General features: G+C 37.6%; 2 protein-coding genes across 5 annotated transcripts in view; one reads left to right on the top strand and one right to left on the bottom strand.

Annotated features, from left to right (window-relative positions):
• Positions 1 to 950: 950 nt before the first annotated feature.
• LOC143905201 (odorant receptor 4-like) lies at positions 951 to 5481 on the top strand. Of its 4 annotated transcripts, none has more exons than XM_077420434.1 (8): positions 951 to 1055; positions 1737 to 2165; positions 2500 to 2878; positions 2955 to 3032; positions 3248 to 3359; positions 3451 to 3558; positions 3642 to 3842; positions 4226 to 5481. In XM_077420434.1, exons 2-8 carry the CDS (start codon positions 1739 to 1741, stop codon positions 4280 to 4282), a joined length of 1362 nt encoding a protein of 453 aa, XP_077276560.1. In that variant the 5' UTR covers positions 951 to 1055; positions 1737 to 1738; the 3' UTR covers positions 4283 to 5481. The 4 variants fall into 4 exon arrangements, with proteins under 4 accessions (XP_077276560.1, XP_077276559.1, XP_077276558.1 ...); XM_077420433.1 differs by having other exon boundaries at positions 1041 to 1174; XM_077420435.1 differs by lacking the exon at positions 951 to 1055 and adding an exon at positions 1075 to 1136.
• Timeout (circadian regulator timeout) overlaps positions 4825 to 20010 on the bottom strand; it is a 102751-nt gene continuing 87565 nt past the window's right edge. Inside the window, exons 16-28 of the mRNA XM_077420429.1 lie at positions 17249 to 17323; positions 17055 to 17145; positions 16513 to 16711; positions 15922 to 16159; positions 15512 to 15612; positions 12982 to 13081; positions 11601 to 11735; positions 9205 to 9432; positions 8362 to 8646; positions 8199 to 8294; positions 7758 to 7913; positions 7493 to 7585; positions 4825 to 7403 (exon numbers count right to left, since the gene is read on the bottom strand). Coding sequence (XP_077276555.1) covers positions 7180 to 7403; positions 7493 to 7585; positions 7758 to 7913; positions 8199 to 8294; positions 8362 to 8646; positions 9205 to 9432; positions 11601 to 11735; positions 12982 to 13081; positions 15512 to 15612; positions 15922 to 16159; positions 16513 to 16711; positions 17055 to 17145; positions 17249 to 17323 — 2021 coding nt within the window. The 3' untranslated portion in view covers positions 4825 to 7179. The remainder of the gene's footprint in view (positions 7404 to 7492; positions 7586 to 7757; positions 7914 to 8198; positions 8295 to 8361; positions 8647 to 9204; positions 9433 to 11600; positions 11736 to 12981; positions 13082 to 15511; positions 15613 to 15921; positions 16160 to 16512; positions 16712 to 17054; positions 17146 to 17248; positions 17324 to 20010) is intronic.

Genomic DNA, 20010 nt, shown 5'->3' with positions numbered 1-20010 from the left:
TTCATTTTAAGCGAATTTAAACATTGCAATACATTTTAAAATTACGACAAAGAAATCTGTTTAATCCTTTCGTGTGCGATTAAAATTCCATCCTTGATTATTCTTTGAAATTTGTCGATCAAGAGAACTTGATTGAAAAAAGCTTTCGCATAGGTTTCACTAGATACAAACAACCTTTCTACAAAATATTTGACTTGCATCTCTCGAAATTACATTTCTGCAATCTACAAGAGCACTAATTACATTTCTGTAATCTTCGTTACACACCGCGTCCGTGCACCAGGGGATTAAATAACCGGCTCCGATGTTTTCCCGTGGACGTTCTCGCTCGCTGAGACGATGAGATACAAATCGAGGGCGCGCGTCGATAACTGCAAAAAATCCTCGCGAACGTGTCAGCGACAGATTTCAGTTAGATTGAGAGCGAAACACGATTATACGCGATTTCGTCTTTTTGGATGCAACGGCCGATACAGATGACGCGATACTGCCAGCGAGCGGAAACGGAGCAAGCTGTATAGGGCCCAAGATTAACCGGGGGGAGTCACCCCGGCTAGCCCCACAGCCACCCACTCGCGAACACGCGTGCACAGAGGGAAACCGATGGATCTTGCTTCCGGTGGTGACTCGAGAGAGCGTGTAATTAGATATCAAGTTAAATTTCACGTTCGGTCCTATATACGGCGGGCATCTATATTTCAAAGCACACGCGAACCCACGACCGCCCGGGCCACTACGGGAAAAGTTTACGCGGACACTTAATTGGAGAGTATATTCGATGCAAATGTCATTTGCATTTCAAACGAACGTCTAATGACAGTAATGATATGACGGCGACATTTATTTGCCTGCATAAATCATGACCGAAGTCCCGGGTGGGCGGATACGCGCGTCGCGGTCGCCGAGAATATCTCACGATCCCGGAAACTTCGGGGCAAGTTTGTCTGTCCTCTAAATACAACGTGCAGAGGCAACGAAAATTGCCTACGCGTGCACGAAGCGCGAGTATGCGCGTACATGAGTATCCATTCGCGTATGAACAGAGGATTAATACTGTACGAGTCGTTCAAGTGTCCGAAACGTTGTATACATCTCTCACTCTCACGTTGCATTATAACAATACTTAAAATATCAGAGTAATATAATAGCACCACGCACAGGGAATTATTATCCAGTAAAACTCTTCGAAAATTTAAATTAATATATATGTCATTAATGTCACGTAATACGACAGTCAGATATTTATATCATTACATTGATAATATTATACGTAAGAATCGTAAAGCCAGAGTGCATCGTAATTCAGCTGTTTGCCAGAAACTCGAAAAAAAAAAAAACTGTAAAGTAAATCTTATCGTTATTACGCACGACGAGTTCAGCCGTGATAATTTTCTCGCGACCAAATACTTGTACTACGAGCATAAACGGCAGCCTTTATCTTCTGTTTGCCGATCACACGCAACGTGCTCGCCGCTTGCACAATCTATTGCTTCGTGAGACCGTGAGCTGGACCGTGTATACGTACATACGTGAGTCTTAGGTCGTCTGACGTAACGTACGTAATTGTCCGGTGTACATGTATCCGGGGAATATGCGAAACAAGAGTCGCATTACGTCCTTCGGCGTACTTGCGCGAAACCGTGTGTCGTGTGTCTTTTCACGTGAATGAACCGCAGCGGACCGCAGCCGGATACGCATTCTTACGCGAAGGATGGTTCTCGTTTCGATTTTTTCAGGTATGGCTCCGCCCACCCCTCTTCTCTCGCCGAACATGAATCGCAAGAGCGAGAACGCTAAGGCGTGGAGAGAAGACGCGATATTTTTAGACTCTTTACAGCATTATATCGCGTACTTACTCCGAATACTTGGATACACCCGTATATGGCCCACCGAGTCGTTTTCGCTACTTAAAATGTTGCTTTCAACGGGAACGACGATTATCTTCATATCGGCACTCTTCCTACAGCTGCTCTCGGAAATACTGATCCTTACGATGAACAAGAATTTGAAATTATTTGCTAGCGTCATCGGAGTAATCAGTTTGCATTATACGGCCTTGATAAAATGGTGTTACTGTATATGGAAAAATAGAAAAATCGTCGACCTCGTGATGAAGTTGGAAAAATGTCACGTACTTTGTCAGAGGATCGATAAGAGCGACGAAGGTACGTGAATTATTTATTGTTGTCAGTGTAACTTATTTGTGATTTCATTATAAAACTTTTAAATATTATATCGCGGAAGGTGATATTTTTTAAATCACTTTCCTATTGGACGAAAGTAAAAAGATTGTGTTATTAATTACGTTGCATTGCACGACTTTTCATGCTTCAAAGTTAATGAATATTTACGAGATAATTTTCCGCGCAAACTTCAGAAATGCAATCCGCGTTCTTCAATATTATATATAAATGTAGGTTCTTTCATGAGTTATTAATATTTAAAATTACTATTTCGGTATATTTTGAGATTATAACGTAACAAAGATCTTTTTATCAGGACATCGAATATATAGAAACGAAATGGAACGCGCGCGTAAATATTCCAATTTCTTTACGCGGTGGTGGGCAGTCTCTGTCATTTACGGCGTTCTACATTGGAGTGTCAATCCAATTTTCCTAGGAATGGCACCCGACCAGATAAACTCGATTAATCGTACATTAAAAAAAAGAATTTTTCCGTATGTCGCTTGGTATCCAGTGAACATCGACGATACTTATAATTACGCTTGCCTGTATCTCATGCAGGTAGTCGCCGCACTATCTTCTGCGATTGCAACTCTTTGTTACGACGCTTTTTACGTCACCATGCTGATAGTCATCTGCATGCAACTTCAATATATCAACGCCATAATGCCGATAAAAATCGATTTTGATAAGTATGATTTATGTTATCGATTATTTCAAGATAAGCTCGTTTAAATCACGGAAATAAGATATTTTGGAAAATTACAGCGTGCCATGTTCAGAACCCACGTTCATTCTCGAGGACAAGTTAAATAAATGCGTGGATTGTCACACAGAGATTTTAAAGTAACATTTTCACTAGATCATTATGTAGCGAAATTATAATGTAGTTATATGTAATTGCTATATCTATATATATATACATTACGAAGAGAGAGCGATGTAATATCTCGTGAATCCAATACCTCTATAATGGTCAATTTTGCATATCACAATTCTGAAATAATCTTCTGTTAATCGCATTTAAATTGATCGTATTTAAGAAATATGTATATTTCTAGATTTTTAAAAATGTTGCAAATCTTTACCGGTCCAGCAATGTTCCTGCAATGTGTCGATACGTTATCTATTCTCTGTTTAGTTTCGTTCGAGGCATCAGTAATTAAAATTGCGGTACGAATTATTCTAATTTCATGAACTGTATACTCTGTACACTCAGTGCTGGCATTCGAATTATTAAACTACAAAATTTGCATCTCGACAGATTGACATAGAATCTATCATGAAGTTATGGGCTCTGCTTGAATACTTTTTGTTGTCCGCCTTTGAATTGTTCGCTTTCTGTTTCTGTGCCACTCGAATCGAATATTTGGTTAGTTACAATATACAGTAAAAAACGCCAATCCACAATTATTAAATACAATTACATTAATTTTGACTTTTGTATCATTCTAGGGGTTGCAAATTGCACATTCAGTGTATTCTTGCAGATGGGAGCTTGTAGATTTTAAGAAAAAAACATATGTTGTTTCCGGAAAACAGATAAAACATTGTAATATTGGTAATACAGTGCAAATCATTATGATGCAAGCACAAAGACCGATTGTTTTAACCGGCGGTCCATTTTACGTTCTTTCAATGGAAACTTTTAGAGTCGTAAGCAATAACGTTATACATAACTTTTATACATTTATATATCTAATTATCTTATTTTATTACTGAAATTGTATATTTAACTGTATAAAACGCAATTATATATGGCGTTCTCGTAACATTCGTTTTCTTTTTGTATTATTATACATACTATGGTACATATTATGCAAACAAACGTTTTTTCCTATTAATAAACATTATAATATATTTTTATTAAATTATATTTTCGCACAAAGTATTTTTATAAAAATATAAAAATTAAGTATAAATCTGAATGTGAGAATGTGTGAATTACAATTGTAATTTGCGTGTTTATCTAAATAATAGAAAAATTTGTCGCAGGATTTATTCATTTTTTAAATAAAAATATAAATTTTATATTACAGATAATGAGTGTGGCAATGTCAAATTCTCTAATGTTGCGCACGATGGCATCTAAATGAATAAATTAAAATTAATCCGTCTACATGTCTTTGTTCTTAAAATATATAAGAGCGTGTAAATATTGTCTGACAGTAACAGTTGAAGTGAAATGTGTGTATTGTAATTGATTAAAGATGATATATTCCGCATAATTCTCTACATACGTCTATCAAAAAAATTCCCTTACATAAAAAATAAAGCTTTTTTTTTTATCGTACGATACGAGTCCATGATTGAACGTTGCTCACATGAGATTAGTAGTCAACTGTGACAGAAGCTTGCGTGTATTTATACTTTCCTAATAAGACGGCGATACACAACCGACAGATGATTCGCATAATTAATATGAATACAAATACACACACACACAGAAAGCCGATTATCTGAATAATCTAAAAAAAATGCAAATTTTTCTTGATATAAAATTATAAAATGTATCTATTTCTTAAAAAAATATTTTAGATGTTTATTATTATTATAGTAATATATAGATACGATTATTCTCATAAGTATTAAAGTTAATTGAGATTTAAATGACTCTGTGAACTTTTTCTAGACATAAAATTACGAAGACATTGATATTGATAAATTACTAACAACTGATTGTTTAGATGTTCGAAAATGGCCGACTTCTATTTCAAGTATATTAAAATTACAAAGGAAATTAATTTCAGCAATTTTTTATTATTCAAAAATGTAAAAGAGATTATTGAATACTGAAGTATACATATTCGTTTTAGACTAATAGAGCTTCATTGTACGTCAGACTCCTGTTGGCTCTTATAAAAGTCATTTCTCGCCGTTTCATCACATCGTGCCTGGCTAAAAGTAAGGATGGGATATGCGGTGAGAGGAAAGAGTACGAATGGAAGGGATTCCCCCTGATAGAGTGGGGATACCGTCCACAAAGAGAGAGGAGATGCCATCCACCTACAACCGTATAAGAAGCCCGCGCTTCTACCAGGGGATCATGAGAATCACGTTGGCTGCGGTCTACTAACTCTTTCGCATGCTATCTTATCACGGCAGCTACGTGTCCTGACGAGGCAGCTTGGATTCCACGAGTGGACTCGCCGCGGCGGCTCACTTCCCGCTGCGTCATGCGCGCCTGGCATACGAAAGTTGAGATTAGAATGCACGTGGTCACCCTTCTGGAATCTGGTCGTTCTATAGCGACGAAGATGACGGGTTGACGATCGGCGATCTCTAGTTACCGCCGTAGATGTGCCTCGCTCGAGCGTAAGTAGATAGTGTAGATACGGCTGCCCGCAGTGAGACGCTAGACTCTATTTACCGTTTGTCACAGCTACCGGCAGGTAGCATCAATACTACTCGTGCTGAAATTCAATTTCATATTTTAAAACAATAGTGTAGCTCGAATCAATAAAAGTAAGAAAAGAAATGCATTCGTATATCTTATACATCAAATAAAGAAGACAAAAGAATAAGATAATAAATAATAAAGTAACAATAAGAATATGATAAAAAACGTTATAGTATTTTAAGATTAAATACACACAATATATAAGATAAGATATAAGAATCAAACATATAGAGAAAAATAAAGGAGTGGGGATAATTTTCTTTTTTTTTATTATTAAATACAAAATATATTACTTAAATGATTTAGATTTAGATAAAACAAAAAAATAATAAAAGTGGTAAAATAATAAAAAATATATAAAAATGATAACGCGATAAAACAATACAAAATAAAATAATAAAGTAATATAAGAATTAAAAATAGAGAAAAAAAAATAAAGGAACAGAGAGACAATTCAACGTCTTTCATCATTGAATAGCGATTGATTAATCATGCATGTCAATTTATATACAAGGCTTCGTATCTTGTCATACGTAACGATATATTCGCGACTAGATATTTCGCGGCTAGGCGTTTTTCGCGATTCTTGGCCCGGTATGATTCCCTGATCGTATATCGGCGAGTCGCGCAGTCCTTGCGGCGACATTACGCGTCGTTCCGCGTGCTGGGTCCGCGGTCCGTGCGGCGTCGTCGTTAGCCGTCGAAGGTGGGCATCGAAAAAGGCGAGAGCCGGTCTTTCGTCGCGCGATTACGTCTCGATGCACACGTACGTATCGTTAACACTCGCCAAGACTCCTCACCTGCCCATCAAAAGACGTAAAGTCAGCCGCATTGACCAACCGCCGACCCGGGGAGTACGTGAACGAGGAGGTTGATCGCGCGCGACGCGGGACTGCAAGCCCGGCGCGGAAGTACCCGGGTGGTCACGTGACCAAGCTCGATGACCCCGCAGCCGGTGGCGGTGACGCCGGAGACACGTTCGCCAGCCGGGCACCGCCGCGCTCGCATGTTCTCTTCGTCGTTACTTGGCGAAATGTGGACGCCTTTCGGGAACTGTTTTTCTTGGCACCCTGAAGTGTATGCCAGGGTGCCACCGATTGTCCGCAAGGGCGTATCGCGAATTGCGACGGGAAACGCGTGGAACTTTGATGAAGCTACAATGCCTAATGTGTAAACTCCGGTACAAGCGCTCGCGGATAAAGCCGATGCCTGTAGTAAGCCTCTCGAACATCGCCTTCCCAACGGACGCTAACAACGTTTGAGCAATGATATTTTTTCTTGAAATTGATTGAATTTATAAATAAATCTATGTTTCTTAAAATAGAGCGCTAATTATGTTAATTATGAGATTTTCACCGCTAAAACTGAATATTTATTTCGACCTTTTTATTATATAAATTTTCAATCTCAGCAAAGCATATTTATCATAGAAGAATACTCGATGAAATGTGTTTTAATTTAATTTTTGCTTTAGTTATTATTCGAGTTAAAAAAAAAATGTTTTGATATACTGCAACATTTTGAAAATGCTTAAGAATATTTTAAATATCTGGAATAACAAATTTTAAATATCTGAAATATAAACGCATCCTCTTAATCTTCATCGTCGCTGATTATTACGCGAGATGTAGGTCGCTCAGATCGCACGTTGGGCAATGATTCTTCATCATCGCTAATTATTACAGGTGCGCCATTTGCCTCGGTATAATCATTTCTTAGTGGTTCTGCTTCTTCGTCACTATCGAGTAATCGACGTTTCTTAGTGGACGGTTTATCCGTATCAGATGAAGAATCGGCTCTATCTCTCTTTACGTCGTCTATAAAATGGTATGGAAATTTACAGTTAATGCGAGACCAACAAAAAGGATCGATCGATTCCTATTTTTTATCAGCATACGTTACTGACCGTTCTTATCATCGACGTCTTTTTCAATTTCCATTTCCGATTCGGAGGAGTCGTTGAGTATCCTTACTCGGTTTCTCACGTTGCCTGTGCTTTCTAAAATTTAATATTATTGCGAATGCTATTATTATTGTGAAAAATTTAACTCGATAAATTTATTTGTCGGTAAACTTGCGGTAAGGAAACAGTTTGCTGGCTCGAATAACAGAGGGCGAGAAAATGTTATTTTGTGTCCCTTGTTCATTAGAATAACTGAATTAATTAATACCTTTGTGCGCTTTTGCTGGGACTTCCGTTTCATCCTTTTCTTCTATAACTTCTGCTTCATCACTTTCTTCGTTTAATGTCAATAATATTTTGGATTTTTGTGATAACTGAATTTTAGTAGATCGTTCCGACTGTCCGGAAGTCGACGGTTCCGGTTCTAAAAAAAATATATTTATTTTGATAGATTTCTATACATTATATATGTACGAAAATAAGAAATCGTATATTTTAATATAGGCTGCATAATAAATCTCAATTTAAAAGGACTTTTGGAATTTTAGTCGATATCCAAAGAAATAACTCATAAATTTTAATTCCAATGTATCAATAATAATTGTCTTTCAGGAAGCTCTGAAAATATTTCGCGATAACATGCAAAATTATAACGTTACATATTTTCTTCCGATAAAATTACCATATAAAAAAATATAATTGTACTGACCTCTGGGCGCAAAGAATTTTTTCACATTCTCGAACACGTTGGTATCGTCTTCACTGTCGTCCACCCTTTCATCAGTCTCGGAATCTTTACGCGTTTCTATAATAAACTTTCGTAAATAATCACCATTTGGACTTTATATACCCGTATTTGCTAATTCACTTACCCTCGACAATGAATTCACCGGCTAAAGCGTCTCCGATGAGTTTGTAACGTTTCTGAAGCGTGGCTGTAAGCATATTCGCCGGGATGCGCCAATAAGATTCCTGGGCATCAGCCGGTGGCACAAATCCCATAGCGTGAAGGAGCTTTTGAAAACTCGGTGAATCCATCGCGGACGCCGAGTAATCTGTCAACGGCACCAGGGGTATGCCCTCCGAGCTCTCCTCATCACGATCGTCCAGAACGTCTTGCAGGGATTCCTTGATCCATTCCAACGCCTCTCTCATGTCTGATTTAACGTGACATCCCCCCCCCCCCCAAGAGATTTTCCAAATTAATTAATTTTCTTTACTGACTCTCATTTTTACGATTAGAGTTAATTACGCGTTTTTTGTTCGGTCACTTTCACGGTAATCGAGTAACGTCTCGAGAGAGGACGAAATACTTTTGAAATTCTTTTAGACTTTATAAATATTGTAATCAATTACTGTATTATATTTGCATAAATAACGGATGGATTCGCGTAACTGAATTAGATTGATCTCCTAAAAACAAACTTCTTTTTTGCAGGATTCGCGAGACCCGCCGCGTGACATACTCCAAACAGTGACTTGAGAAGCCGTTTTTCCGACAAGTCATCTCTTTTTTCTCCGCATAATGGCTTCTGCAAATCATCGCCGTCCTCCCTTTTCTCTGGCAAGGGGAACATTTATCCTGCGTGAAGGAAACGAGGGATACGTTGCACGCGCGCCGTACTCTCGCGACAAGTAAGCTTTCATTAATCACAAAAACGCGGATGCACGTCGGAGTGGAGGATGAGCCGGCGTGAGAGGGCAGCGATACTTACCCCTGTCGATGACGTCCTTCAAGAGACCGGATAATTGTGCATCCGTATAAACGATCGTCGGTAGCTTCCGCCTGTTCCGTTGCTTCTTTTTCGTCGGCTCCTCGCTCCGCCGGGCCGCGCCGCCGCGCTTCGAGGATTTTCGAGTTTCTTCGCCGTCTTCGTCGTCGGTGGCTGAACTTTCGTTCCCGTCAGAATTACTGGCAGCTTGCGTTTCCCACGACGATTTACCTTTGCGTACAATGCATGGAAACGATGTGAACCTTTCTCGAGCGGAGCGTTCATCAGCGTGTATAAAGCGCGCCGTGCAATGTCGCGCGTGTATTTATACGCAAGATGTTTTATGTAACATTAAATAAAAATCTCGTATATAATATATATTAAAGAACGTATAAAATCTATAACACTAAATTTAAGCTTTCTTTTTTTTTCTAATTTTTATACAAAAATACGACATGAATCTGAATAATCCCACACGATCTAAAATTATTTATCTTGAATCTTCGCGTCTATCGTGTTTAAATCATATACAATTTTTTCTTTATGAAAAAAAGTCAATTTTAACATTTGTCCGTAAGAATTTTAATCGATTAAAAAAGAAATATATATTTTTATGTCGTAGTATGAATAATTTATGTTACAGCATTTTCATTATGCAGATAAGATGTCTTGCTTGGCATTTTTCTTTTTAGAGAGAATACATTATTATATTTGACATAAATCTGTGAACACTTTCAGAATATTAATTGTGTATATTCTATCATCTATCTATTACGAAAAAACAATTGCATTGTATACAGAATAGTCCCATATGGGATAGCGGGATTGCATCAAAACACGACATTGAGGGAAAATGTTATTTCAAAGAGACACATAAGGTGAACCAAAACTTCTCGGCAATGCTTCATCTCGCAGCTGTATATCTATGATATGAGCTATCTCAATGCATTGAATACAAATAAGGGGCATGAGAGAGGAAAACAATATCCATGATAAATATGAAATTCCTTCCGGCACCATAATAGGAAGCTAAGGCGAGTGATATTGGTCCAAGAGCGGCGAAAGTGCGGCTGGAATTCGCAGCCGATATTAAATAACAAGATTGATATTCCGTGATGATATCGTTATAGGCATCAAATATGAACAACAAAAATAAAAGGAGAGCGTAAATATTATTTCGGGTATTTGAAAAAATTAGATCGAAACGCAAATTTGCTCTCAAAGAGTTGAAAACGTATTACGTATGAAAAAAAGAGATGTAGAAATATGTTCGATCTTTATATCTAACCGTATTTTTTTTATAATTGAATAATGTGTAACGTATCGTTTCCCATGATTTATTAGTTGCAATTTTATATCTTATAATTTATCGCAACTATTTTCTGTTTTATGAGAGAGAAAATATGTTCTGAACTCGGTAAAAAGAAATTCAAGATTATTGATTAATTCTGATATATTGGAAACGTAAAGATGGTGTTTATTATTGTTTCAACTGCAAATAAATCTGTGCAAACGTTTCGAAAATTGATTATATTATCTGTTACGTAGCTGCGGAATACCACATGATATAAATGTTTAGCAGTTCAATAAGTTTAAATCACTACAGAGTACTCGGTTAGCAGCGCATTCCGATTCTATATTAATTTCTATCGCGCAAATTGTTAGATAACCTGTTGAACAAATAGGAATTTAAATACTTTAATAATTTAATAAAAATACATAATAATGTTTATCATGATTTTAGAAATTGCATAATGCCTTTGGCGTAATTGGATACATGTATTTATAAATTAACATTTCTTATTCGCAGTTGAAACATTTTGTACTAAAATCAAGATTTTATTAAAATATTGAACTTTTTAAGCGCAGTTTAACATTTCTTCATATCTTCGTAATATTGGAATTGAAGACAAGAACAACTCGCACAGATAAAATACACATAAAAATTCTCGCGGACTCGCCCTCGCTTTACTCGCGCGAAATAAAGAAGGAAAGCAGAAACGATCTTGCAAACATACGAGCGGACTTGTCTCTCCACTGGTAATATCGAGGAAAGGTTTTTTTTCCTTCCCCGGTTCGTAAGAAATCGGGGATAGGAAAGCGAGAAGAATCCTGTACAAATTGATCTTTACTCCTTCTCGCTTCCTCCCTCGCGCTCTTTCTCTCTCTCTCTCTCTCTATTTCCACGTCGCGTCGTTTCGCTTTCCCCGTTGAAAGCGAGTCGCTCTATGCAGTCGCCGGCAATCGCGTTACTAGAAGACTGATCGAATGGGAATAGTCGCGGAATCGGAGGATAGTAAGAAAGACAGATGCGAATGGAATGGGATGGGATTGGCCGGAACAAGGGATGCTCCAGACCGGATCGTGATGAGGGAGGAAGAACGAATAGGTATACTCACCCTGGTTGCTTTTTCTGGACCGCTTTTTGCGCAGCTCCTTGCGATCCTGCGCCAATCCTAATTCCAGAAGCTTCTCCTTGATCTTCGGCTTCGGCCGCTTTATTCTAAGTCCGGTGAAAATCAAATCCACGGGATCTGTCGGGGGACATAGCGTATATAGTTTCGATTTTTATAGCACATCGTCAGGAAGCTATACGACGCGAAACGATATAGGGAGGCTTCTTCGTGGGAGAGAATCGCGCGCGAGGGAAAATTGAGACGACTGTCGGAGATTTTGAAGGGATTTAAAGTTAAATCAATTAGAGCTTACGGAGGGACACGGACGGACTTTATCTAAAGGGGCGGACTTTATTTCACGTCGGCGAAATGTATTTATAAGTCAATTGGACGTCGCTCTTTACGGACTTATAATTGAACTTCTCGGAAGATTATAAGATACTTTATACGTATAAACGCGATTTCCCCGATATTAAGCGTAAACTCGTGTTCGAAAAAGATTTGTTATAGAACAAATTTAATTTAAAAAAAAATTATCTCTCTTGCGAGACGTGGCATTTTTGCGGATACTTTTGTCTGGCCGTTGGGACTTCTATATAAGGTTAACAACCGCAGGGTTAAGAACACGGCGGGATAAAACACTTTGCGGACATTTTTGAAGGGGAAGCGAAGAAAAATGCCCTTGACATTTCGTGGACATCTGAGAATTACGCTTGGCGTGGAAGCGACTTCGGAGATTAAAAGTTATGGAGAGCGGCGAATTCGTATGAAAATGAAACAAGTTTTACAAGACTTTTCTGAAAATGTCTCTGTCAGAAAGGATATTATTCTTCGTTCATTCCAGCGGATTCGAAATTATTACTACAAGCAGCCAAGCGTGTCCGATGTTCGGAGCTTAATTAAATCCTAGGAATCGTTCCGGTGTTAACGAATTCTCGCACGAATTTCGCATTCGCGAAATATTTCAACAGTTTCGGTACGCGAATAACCGGCTAGAATTAACGCTGTGAAATTTATGGCGAATTTCTATCGCGAAAATTTATATCGGGAATTGGGTTAAGGCCATTTTTGGCGCGTATGATTCGCGGATAAATTACAAATTACGATAAATGGCAATTACTACAATATGCTGCCAGAAATTTATTATTACTGTGCCATCGAGTTGTAAACTTTATTTCTTTGTTCCATTATCCGTGATTAATAATTGCAATTAATTTTGATAATAATTTAATGGCATTAAAAACTCTAACGGGCAAAAATATGAATAAATGAAAAATCCCAAAGTCAATCGTCCGATCAAAATTATACTTTCAAGAAATAGAAAAGAAATTAGAAAATATCATTATTAGAAATTAGTTTGAAAAAAGTAAATTTAAAAAATTACCATCATCGTCCTTCAACTGTGTCCAAAGTTCCGTAAGCTGGGCGATTTCTTCCTCAGACCACTCCTTAGGTAATCTCTTTTGTACCTCAGCTCGCACGCTCTAATTAATTACGAGATTTAAGAAAATAGGTCAGACCACGTACGTCGTTTGCGATGAAAAAAGATAAAAATATTTTATATCCACTTTTTTAAATTGCCATAACATTAGACATGATTACGATCATTACTCAACTTCTGTAAGGTAATCAGTTACGTGAGCAAGTCACTATACAAAATACAGTAAAATATAGTAAACTTATATTTTGCATTTAACATTGATTCGGCGATAATCAAATGGTTAAATAATATAATTAGAACAATACTGAGGCTCGATAAAGATAATATCGATATTTTTATAAATAAATAAATTAGCACCCAGCTATTCGATCCCTATAATCTCTTCGGAAAGCACTTTGCGTGCGCATAATTTCCAGATTTGATAGAGACAAAGCGTCTCGTGTATAATCTCTGTCTCTCTGTGTGTGTGTGTGTGTGTGTGTGTGTGTGTGTGTGTGTGTGGAGAAGCTTCTAAGTCAGTAGGCGTATTAAAAAAAAAGCTGGGTCGCTCGTTTTCCAGCGATTACACTTCACCCTTGGCGAAACGAGGCACCTAAATGGCCGTCAGAGCAATATCGCGCGACTTCCCGAGACTAAATGAATGTCAAAATGAATACTCGGCCGTAGTCTCTGCTCCGACCGTATTCTCTTCGCTCAAAAAGACGGAACGTACTCACGCATGAAATTATTTAAATGAAACGCCTCCGCGGTTAAGCCTTTCCACCGGAAGACCTCGCGAAGAAATCGATAATACGTCGGAGGAAACGTTTCCGCTGACGTAACCACCCTCTTTTCGCCGGCGACTGCACGCTTGTGATTAATAGCGAATTAAGATCGGAGGGGAAACGAATATTTTTTTCTTCCCTCTTCGGTCACGGCTGGTTAATGTCGTGAAACATTATCGAAAAATTAATCATACTTCAGGCTCAATTTTTTTCGACAAAACTCGTGTCAAATGCGTTTCGCTTAAACAAGATAAAATTTCAGTAAACGATTGAGAAGCATGTATCTTCAATAAAAACCGCAAACGGTCGATCAGCGTTTTGTTTTAAAATAATTATGTGACCTGCTGGCGTTCAAAAACGCTGACGTCTTTCAAACAAAAAAAGTTTTTTGCTGAATCTCTTATGTCGCGTTCTATCTGCAAAAAGCGCAGCTGATCGCAAATGGTCGATCAGCGTTTTGTTTTAAAATAATTATTGTAAACAAAAAAATTTTTTTTGCTGAATCCATTATATCGCGTTCCTGCAAAAAGCGCAGCGGAATAAGATCCGGTATTGTGTATTGCATCGCTTATACCCCGCTACCCTTTTTCCCTTGTTAGAAGCTTCCCTACAAACTCAATTAATTTCAAGTTTTAAATAAGCCGGCAACTAGTTAGTAACTCCTCTGCCGCAAAAAGAAGCTTGATTAACGCATTCCCATGCTTTATCACCGTATTGCATCGTGTATTTTCAGAAGAAACGAGTTATAACGAAGGGAACAAAGAACGCTTACAAGCATAGCAAGATTAATATACTTCTCGGAACGTTTCTTTACGAAATGTTAATGATTCGGGAAAAAAATAATGCAGCATTAGTTCTACGGTTAATTAACATCAAACATTCCCGAGAGTGTATGGATCTATTGTAATTAGTTTGTGCCGAACTATTTTATGAAGTAAATAAAGTATTTCATATCGCTCTCGCGCTGTTGAAACGAAAGTTATAGAACACCCGCTCATCGCACGCGCATTTACAGTTCAACAAACACAACAAAACGCTCGGGTCACGTTCCCTTCGCGTTTTCGTAGCTCGAAGGGTGATGCAAATGTTTATACGTATATCGTAAGGCAAAAGGCAAACAAAACGATAGCTTTTCTCAAGGAACCGCCTGTTTTAAGGCCGCCGGAGTTGACGAGGGGGTCGCACACACATATATTTTCCATGCTCGGGAAAAGAGACTACCGGCACCGAAGGAACACGCAGCTCGCGTCAGAAACCTCACGCAACGGTAGAAGGAAGAGAAACGAAGAAGCGAGGGTGGAAATGCCTCGCCCCGTAGAGAGGCATTGTCTCCGGAGAATTTACAGTTCCTGCAGCAATTCCTAGCTCCATTTTTTGCATATGTTCACCCCGCCAGCAGAGGTAGTCTAGAAACTTATTTTCGAGGCCGGGCGAACAGCCCCTCTCTCCGTCGTTTCCAAGATTCTCGTAAATCATTGATCTTGTCAGACGAAGCACAACGGGGATTGCCGCGGGGCACATGGATGAATCGTTACTTTTTTAGCGGAGAGGTACAGAAATTTGTTTGCTAAATCTTTTAAGGCTGTTTCCCCACGAAAGAAATATTACGTTAAAATAAATAAATTAGTATCGAAAAAGATTCGAGATTGTTTGTTCCTTTCAGCGCCTAAAGAACTACGTTGTAATTGCGAAAAAAAAGTAAAACTGACCTTAGAATTGACAATCAGACACATCTCCTTGAGTTTCTTGATGATGGTACGTCGTGTTCTATTTTCATTGATGACATGCTCCAATATCCAATCAATTAAATCTATAAATTTACAATAACGTTACAGTTATGAGATAACATGAGTGATTCAATTCTGTATCTAGCTCGTATTTTCCTTGTTCTTGGATATTTAAGAGTAAATGAAAATACTTTTTATCAATTCAGATAACAGTTAAATCTTAAAAATTGTAGATTGAACTAAATATCAGTCATATTCCTTGCATTTTTGTTTATTAATGAGCAAAAAGCTGTATATTTTGAGCACGTTCTCGTGAAAGGCTCTAATTTATCGAGTTCAACGATGTGTGCACGAGACTCCTCTGTGAGAAATGGACGATATAAAGAGTTTACCTTGAGGATATTTGTTAGTCTGATGCTCCATGAAGAGGGTACGCAGCTCATCCTCTTCCGCCTCCGTCCAGGTCGCTCGTGAAACTTTCTTGTTAGTCGTTTCCGCATTGTAGCCATCCACGATTTCTGTCGCGTCGCGGGTAGTCTTCCAGAAGAGCAGCTCCATGTACGACTTCCGGTTCTTCTGGGCGACTTCGATGAAACGGCGGATTATGAAGACCGCGAACTTTTGGAGCTCCTGAAGCAGGAATCGATTTTTCTGGTGCTCAACGAGTCCACTTCTGTGGACCATTAAGCTCGATACAAGGATGCAATAAAAGCTTGGTGACAAAATTTATTGCGCGATACAAAAAAAGAAAAGAGTTTTTATCGCTAGCTAAGGAACAGCAAAGTCTTATCTATGTTCTTATTATGTGCGAAAAGCGATAAAATGTATCATCGTAAAGGAAAAAAAATCTATCGGAGGAAAATATAGAACTGGACAATATCAAAAGTGTAATGTTAACGATTTCGCAAACTTGTAAAATATAAGGTGTAATTATTGCAGTTAGCTATGTAATTTAATTTAATTTATTTCGTGTGTTCTATTACCTTATGTGCAGGATCTTTCGACTCGAGGATTCTTTGAAAAGTCCGAAATATGGACGCTTGAAATATCATACCCGGCATTTTGTAATCCCAAGCAATCCGATGTAACATTTTTGTTATATAGTGATTTACTTCGACTGTGTTGTTTTCGAATTGTTGCATTAGTAGTGCTAAAGCCTTGACGACTTTCACGTTGGCGAACCTTCGAATAGTATATTACTTTTTACAAAGATACTATCTTATGTTCTATCGTATATAAAATATCTTGATTCACTGAATCATCAGAATTTCTTTTTAACAGATCGTGATAAAAAAGTTTCAAAAGTGCAAACAGATAATAAAATCTTACTTCTGTTGAATTTTAAATGAAGAACAAAACTCTAGAAACACTAAATTTTAACCAAAATTTGAAGTTCTAACCAAAATAATTAATGTTCAAGAGCAGATTGTCGAAAATATAAAAAAATTTGATTAAACAATTTATAAGTAAAAGACTCGATAGATCTAGGATACTCTACTATTAGCAAAGTACAGCACTATCGCACCTTTGAAGAAATTCATCCAATTTAAAGTCATTTTCTTGGAAAATAGTTCCTCCCTCTTCTTCTTCATCATCTTCATCCTCTTCTTCTTCATCTACATTAAAAAGATTATTTATACGTATTGTATATCTATATAATAGAAATATGTAGGCTAAATGTTAATATCTTATTAAAAAAGTCGTTATTTATTCATTTACCCTCTTCGCGGTTTGCAGAATTTTCAGTCTCTCTATCCGCGTTTGTTTCCTGAACGACGATCTGATCTTCAATCACTAAAAATAAGACATATACTGTTGTTAGGAAAAATATCAAACTCTTTTATTAATTGAATTATTAATAGTCTATTATTTCTTTCAGGGTTAGTGATCTTTATCGTTATATATATATATAAAGGAAGATGTCCTGACTGACTGACTGACTCATCAACGCCCAGCCCAAACCCCTAAACCGAATTTTTACCAAAAGTATATGAAATAGGGGTAAAATTTTCTGGGGAGTGCCACTATGTGTATAGTTTTTTGTTACCAATTTTCCGGAAACCGGTTTTTTTAATTTTTCTAATTTTTCGGGAAATAATTGACCGATTCTCAAAGAATTATAAATCAAACAGGGGTAGAATTTTCCGGGGAGTGCTATAAAGTGTATAATTTTTCGTTACCGATTTTTTTACAGAAATTTTTTCAATTTTTCGGGAAATTATTGACCAAATCTTAAAGATGTAGGGGTAAAATTTTACGGGGAGCGCCATGATGTGTATAGTTTTTGTTACCGATCCTTCTGGAAACCGGTTTTTTTTATGTTTCCAATTTTTCGGGAAATAATTGATTGAATCTCAAAGAATTGTATATGAAGTAGGGGTAGAATTTCTCGGGAAGTGCTATAAAATGTACTATTTTTTGTTACCAATTTTTGGGGGAACCGGTATCTTTTTGGAAATCGGTTACAAAATTTTTCCAATTTTTTAGGAAATAATTGAGTGAATATTGTATACGACAGAATTGAACTTCAGTCGATAAAAAAGTAATATTTTTCAATTTATAGCACTTGAGAGAGAGAGAGAGAGAGGGGGGAGAGGGAGAGAGAAGGGGAGAGAGAAAGGGAGAGGAAAAGAGAGAGAGAGAGAAAAAGGGGGAGAGGGAGAGAGAGAGAGAGAGAGAGGGAGAGGAAGAGACTATTTGCGTGTCTTATTACATGTCTTCCGGGGCAAAGCCCGGGTAACCTGATGCTAGTTATATTATAAAAATTCTGAAGATAATAATAATTTCGATATGTAGATCGGAACATATAAATATCCTTTAAAAATACATCGCTGAAACATTTTAAGTCATCGCCGAGAAGTTTTCCCGGAGCAAGTTGTTGCCCAAAAGAAAGCTTTCTACCGCCCCGAAGAATTCAGTTTGTCCAAGTGACGGTGACGGTGGTGCTATTTCAGCTTAAAGTTTTAATTGTCTCTTCTCCGCGGTCTGCTCAACTCGAAACAGTAATTCGAGATAAAATAAAGCGCTCGACCGACCTGCCGTGTTTTTATCTCGGATTTTTAAATGCTTCATCCCCGTTGATGTATTAAGTGTTAAAGAAAACTTTTGCTCTCCTGGCGTAGTATCTAATACAATCCCAGTTCTTTGATAGATTCCTTAAGAAACTTTTCTTTCATTCTTAGACAAATTTTTTCGTTTCTAAATAACTACATAGAATGGACGAAAATGAGGATTCTCGTGACTAAATGTCAAGAGAGATTTATATCTTATTTTTATGTTTATTCTTATAAACAAATTTTTTTTCTTTCTTTTTTCCGCAGGTCTTAAAAATTTCATAGACCCTGGGTAAAGTAATAATGCTTATACGGCGATGCATACTTTTAAAACTAGTTTCAGAATATGCATCGCTCGCGCTTTAAGTATCGCTTTATAAAAAGAAGAAAGTAATCTCAACTTTTATCTTTAACGTAATTTGGCAAGAAGGGAGAGATAACTTCTTCCGTGATTATATTAGATTGGCAGAATCGCCAAATGTATTCGAAGAATTGCACGTTGAGCGTGAGAGTTATACCGATTTTCAAGCACGATCAAACGGCGAGAAGAGCTTGAAGCAGCTCGTTGCGTTCAACTATCGATCGTCCTCCGCAATTTCTCCGCGATACCTTCCCACGTACGGCGTGTATAAGGGTGCACATGTATACGTGCGTGTGTATATGTACGTGCGTTCCTATACACGCATATATGCAAAGAAGATCGGCAACACGTGGTACGGTCGCACGAGCTCGTTAAGCGGTTAATACTCACGTTTCAACACTCTTCATGCATGCAACTTGCATACTTCATGAATTAATTAACCACTCATCGTTCGCGATCACGCGCGGAAGCCGAGGAAAAATATTGCGTTTGCGGTTTTCAAATACAACGTCGTTAAATTTTGCGGCTGTACTCTCCGACCAATTTAAAGTCGATTTTTTTCATGCTCTAAATCCGTTTTTTATCCGCAACGAAAAATAGTTGCACAGTAGTGTCGAACTATTCTACATTTGTACACATTTGTTCTCTTATTTTCAAATTTACAGGTTGCCGAACTTTCCTCGTTAGTCACTCTGTCATCAACTTTTTACGTCGAACATTTTCATCATGTTGAAGTGAATAAGTACCATACATCACGAGGTTGATATTCGTATTACTGAAATAACAAACACGATGAAATACGCGAGCGAATAAAAACTACAATTTGAACAAAATTTCAGAAAAATACCTCAGTTAAGTCAAGTTTTTACGAATATAAGTAACTCGAATATATGTAACGAATATATATAACTCGAAATAATGCCCGTTATATTTCCCATTTCAACTTGACGAAAGTCTAAAGTATTGCGGCAAGTGTGAAGTAGTAAGTTGTTTGACTCGAATTAGACTCGATTGACTCGATTAGAAATAATCCAATATAGATTCGTGCTTCAAAACGAAGACACGCT

Source organism: Temnothorax americanus, unplaced genomic scaffold (genome assembly GCF_048541705.1).
Source record: "Temnothorax americanus isolate GAGA-0224 unplaced genomic scaffold, ASM4854170v1 Scaffold6, whole genome shotgun sequence".
NCBI lineage: Eukaryota > Metazoa > Arthropoda > Insecta > Hymenoptera > Formicidae > Temnothorax > Temnothorax americanus.
The sequence above is the reverse complement of the archived record's forward strand: the minus strand, read 5'-3'. Positions and strand labels throughout refer to the sequence as shown.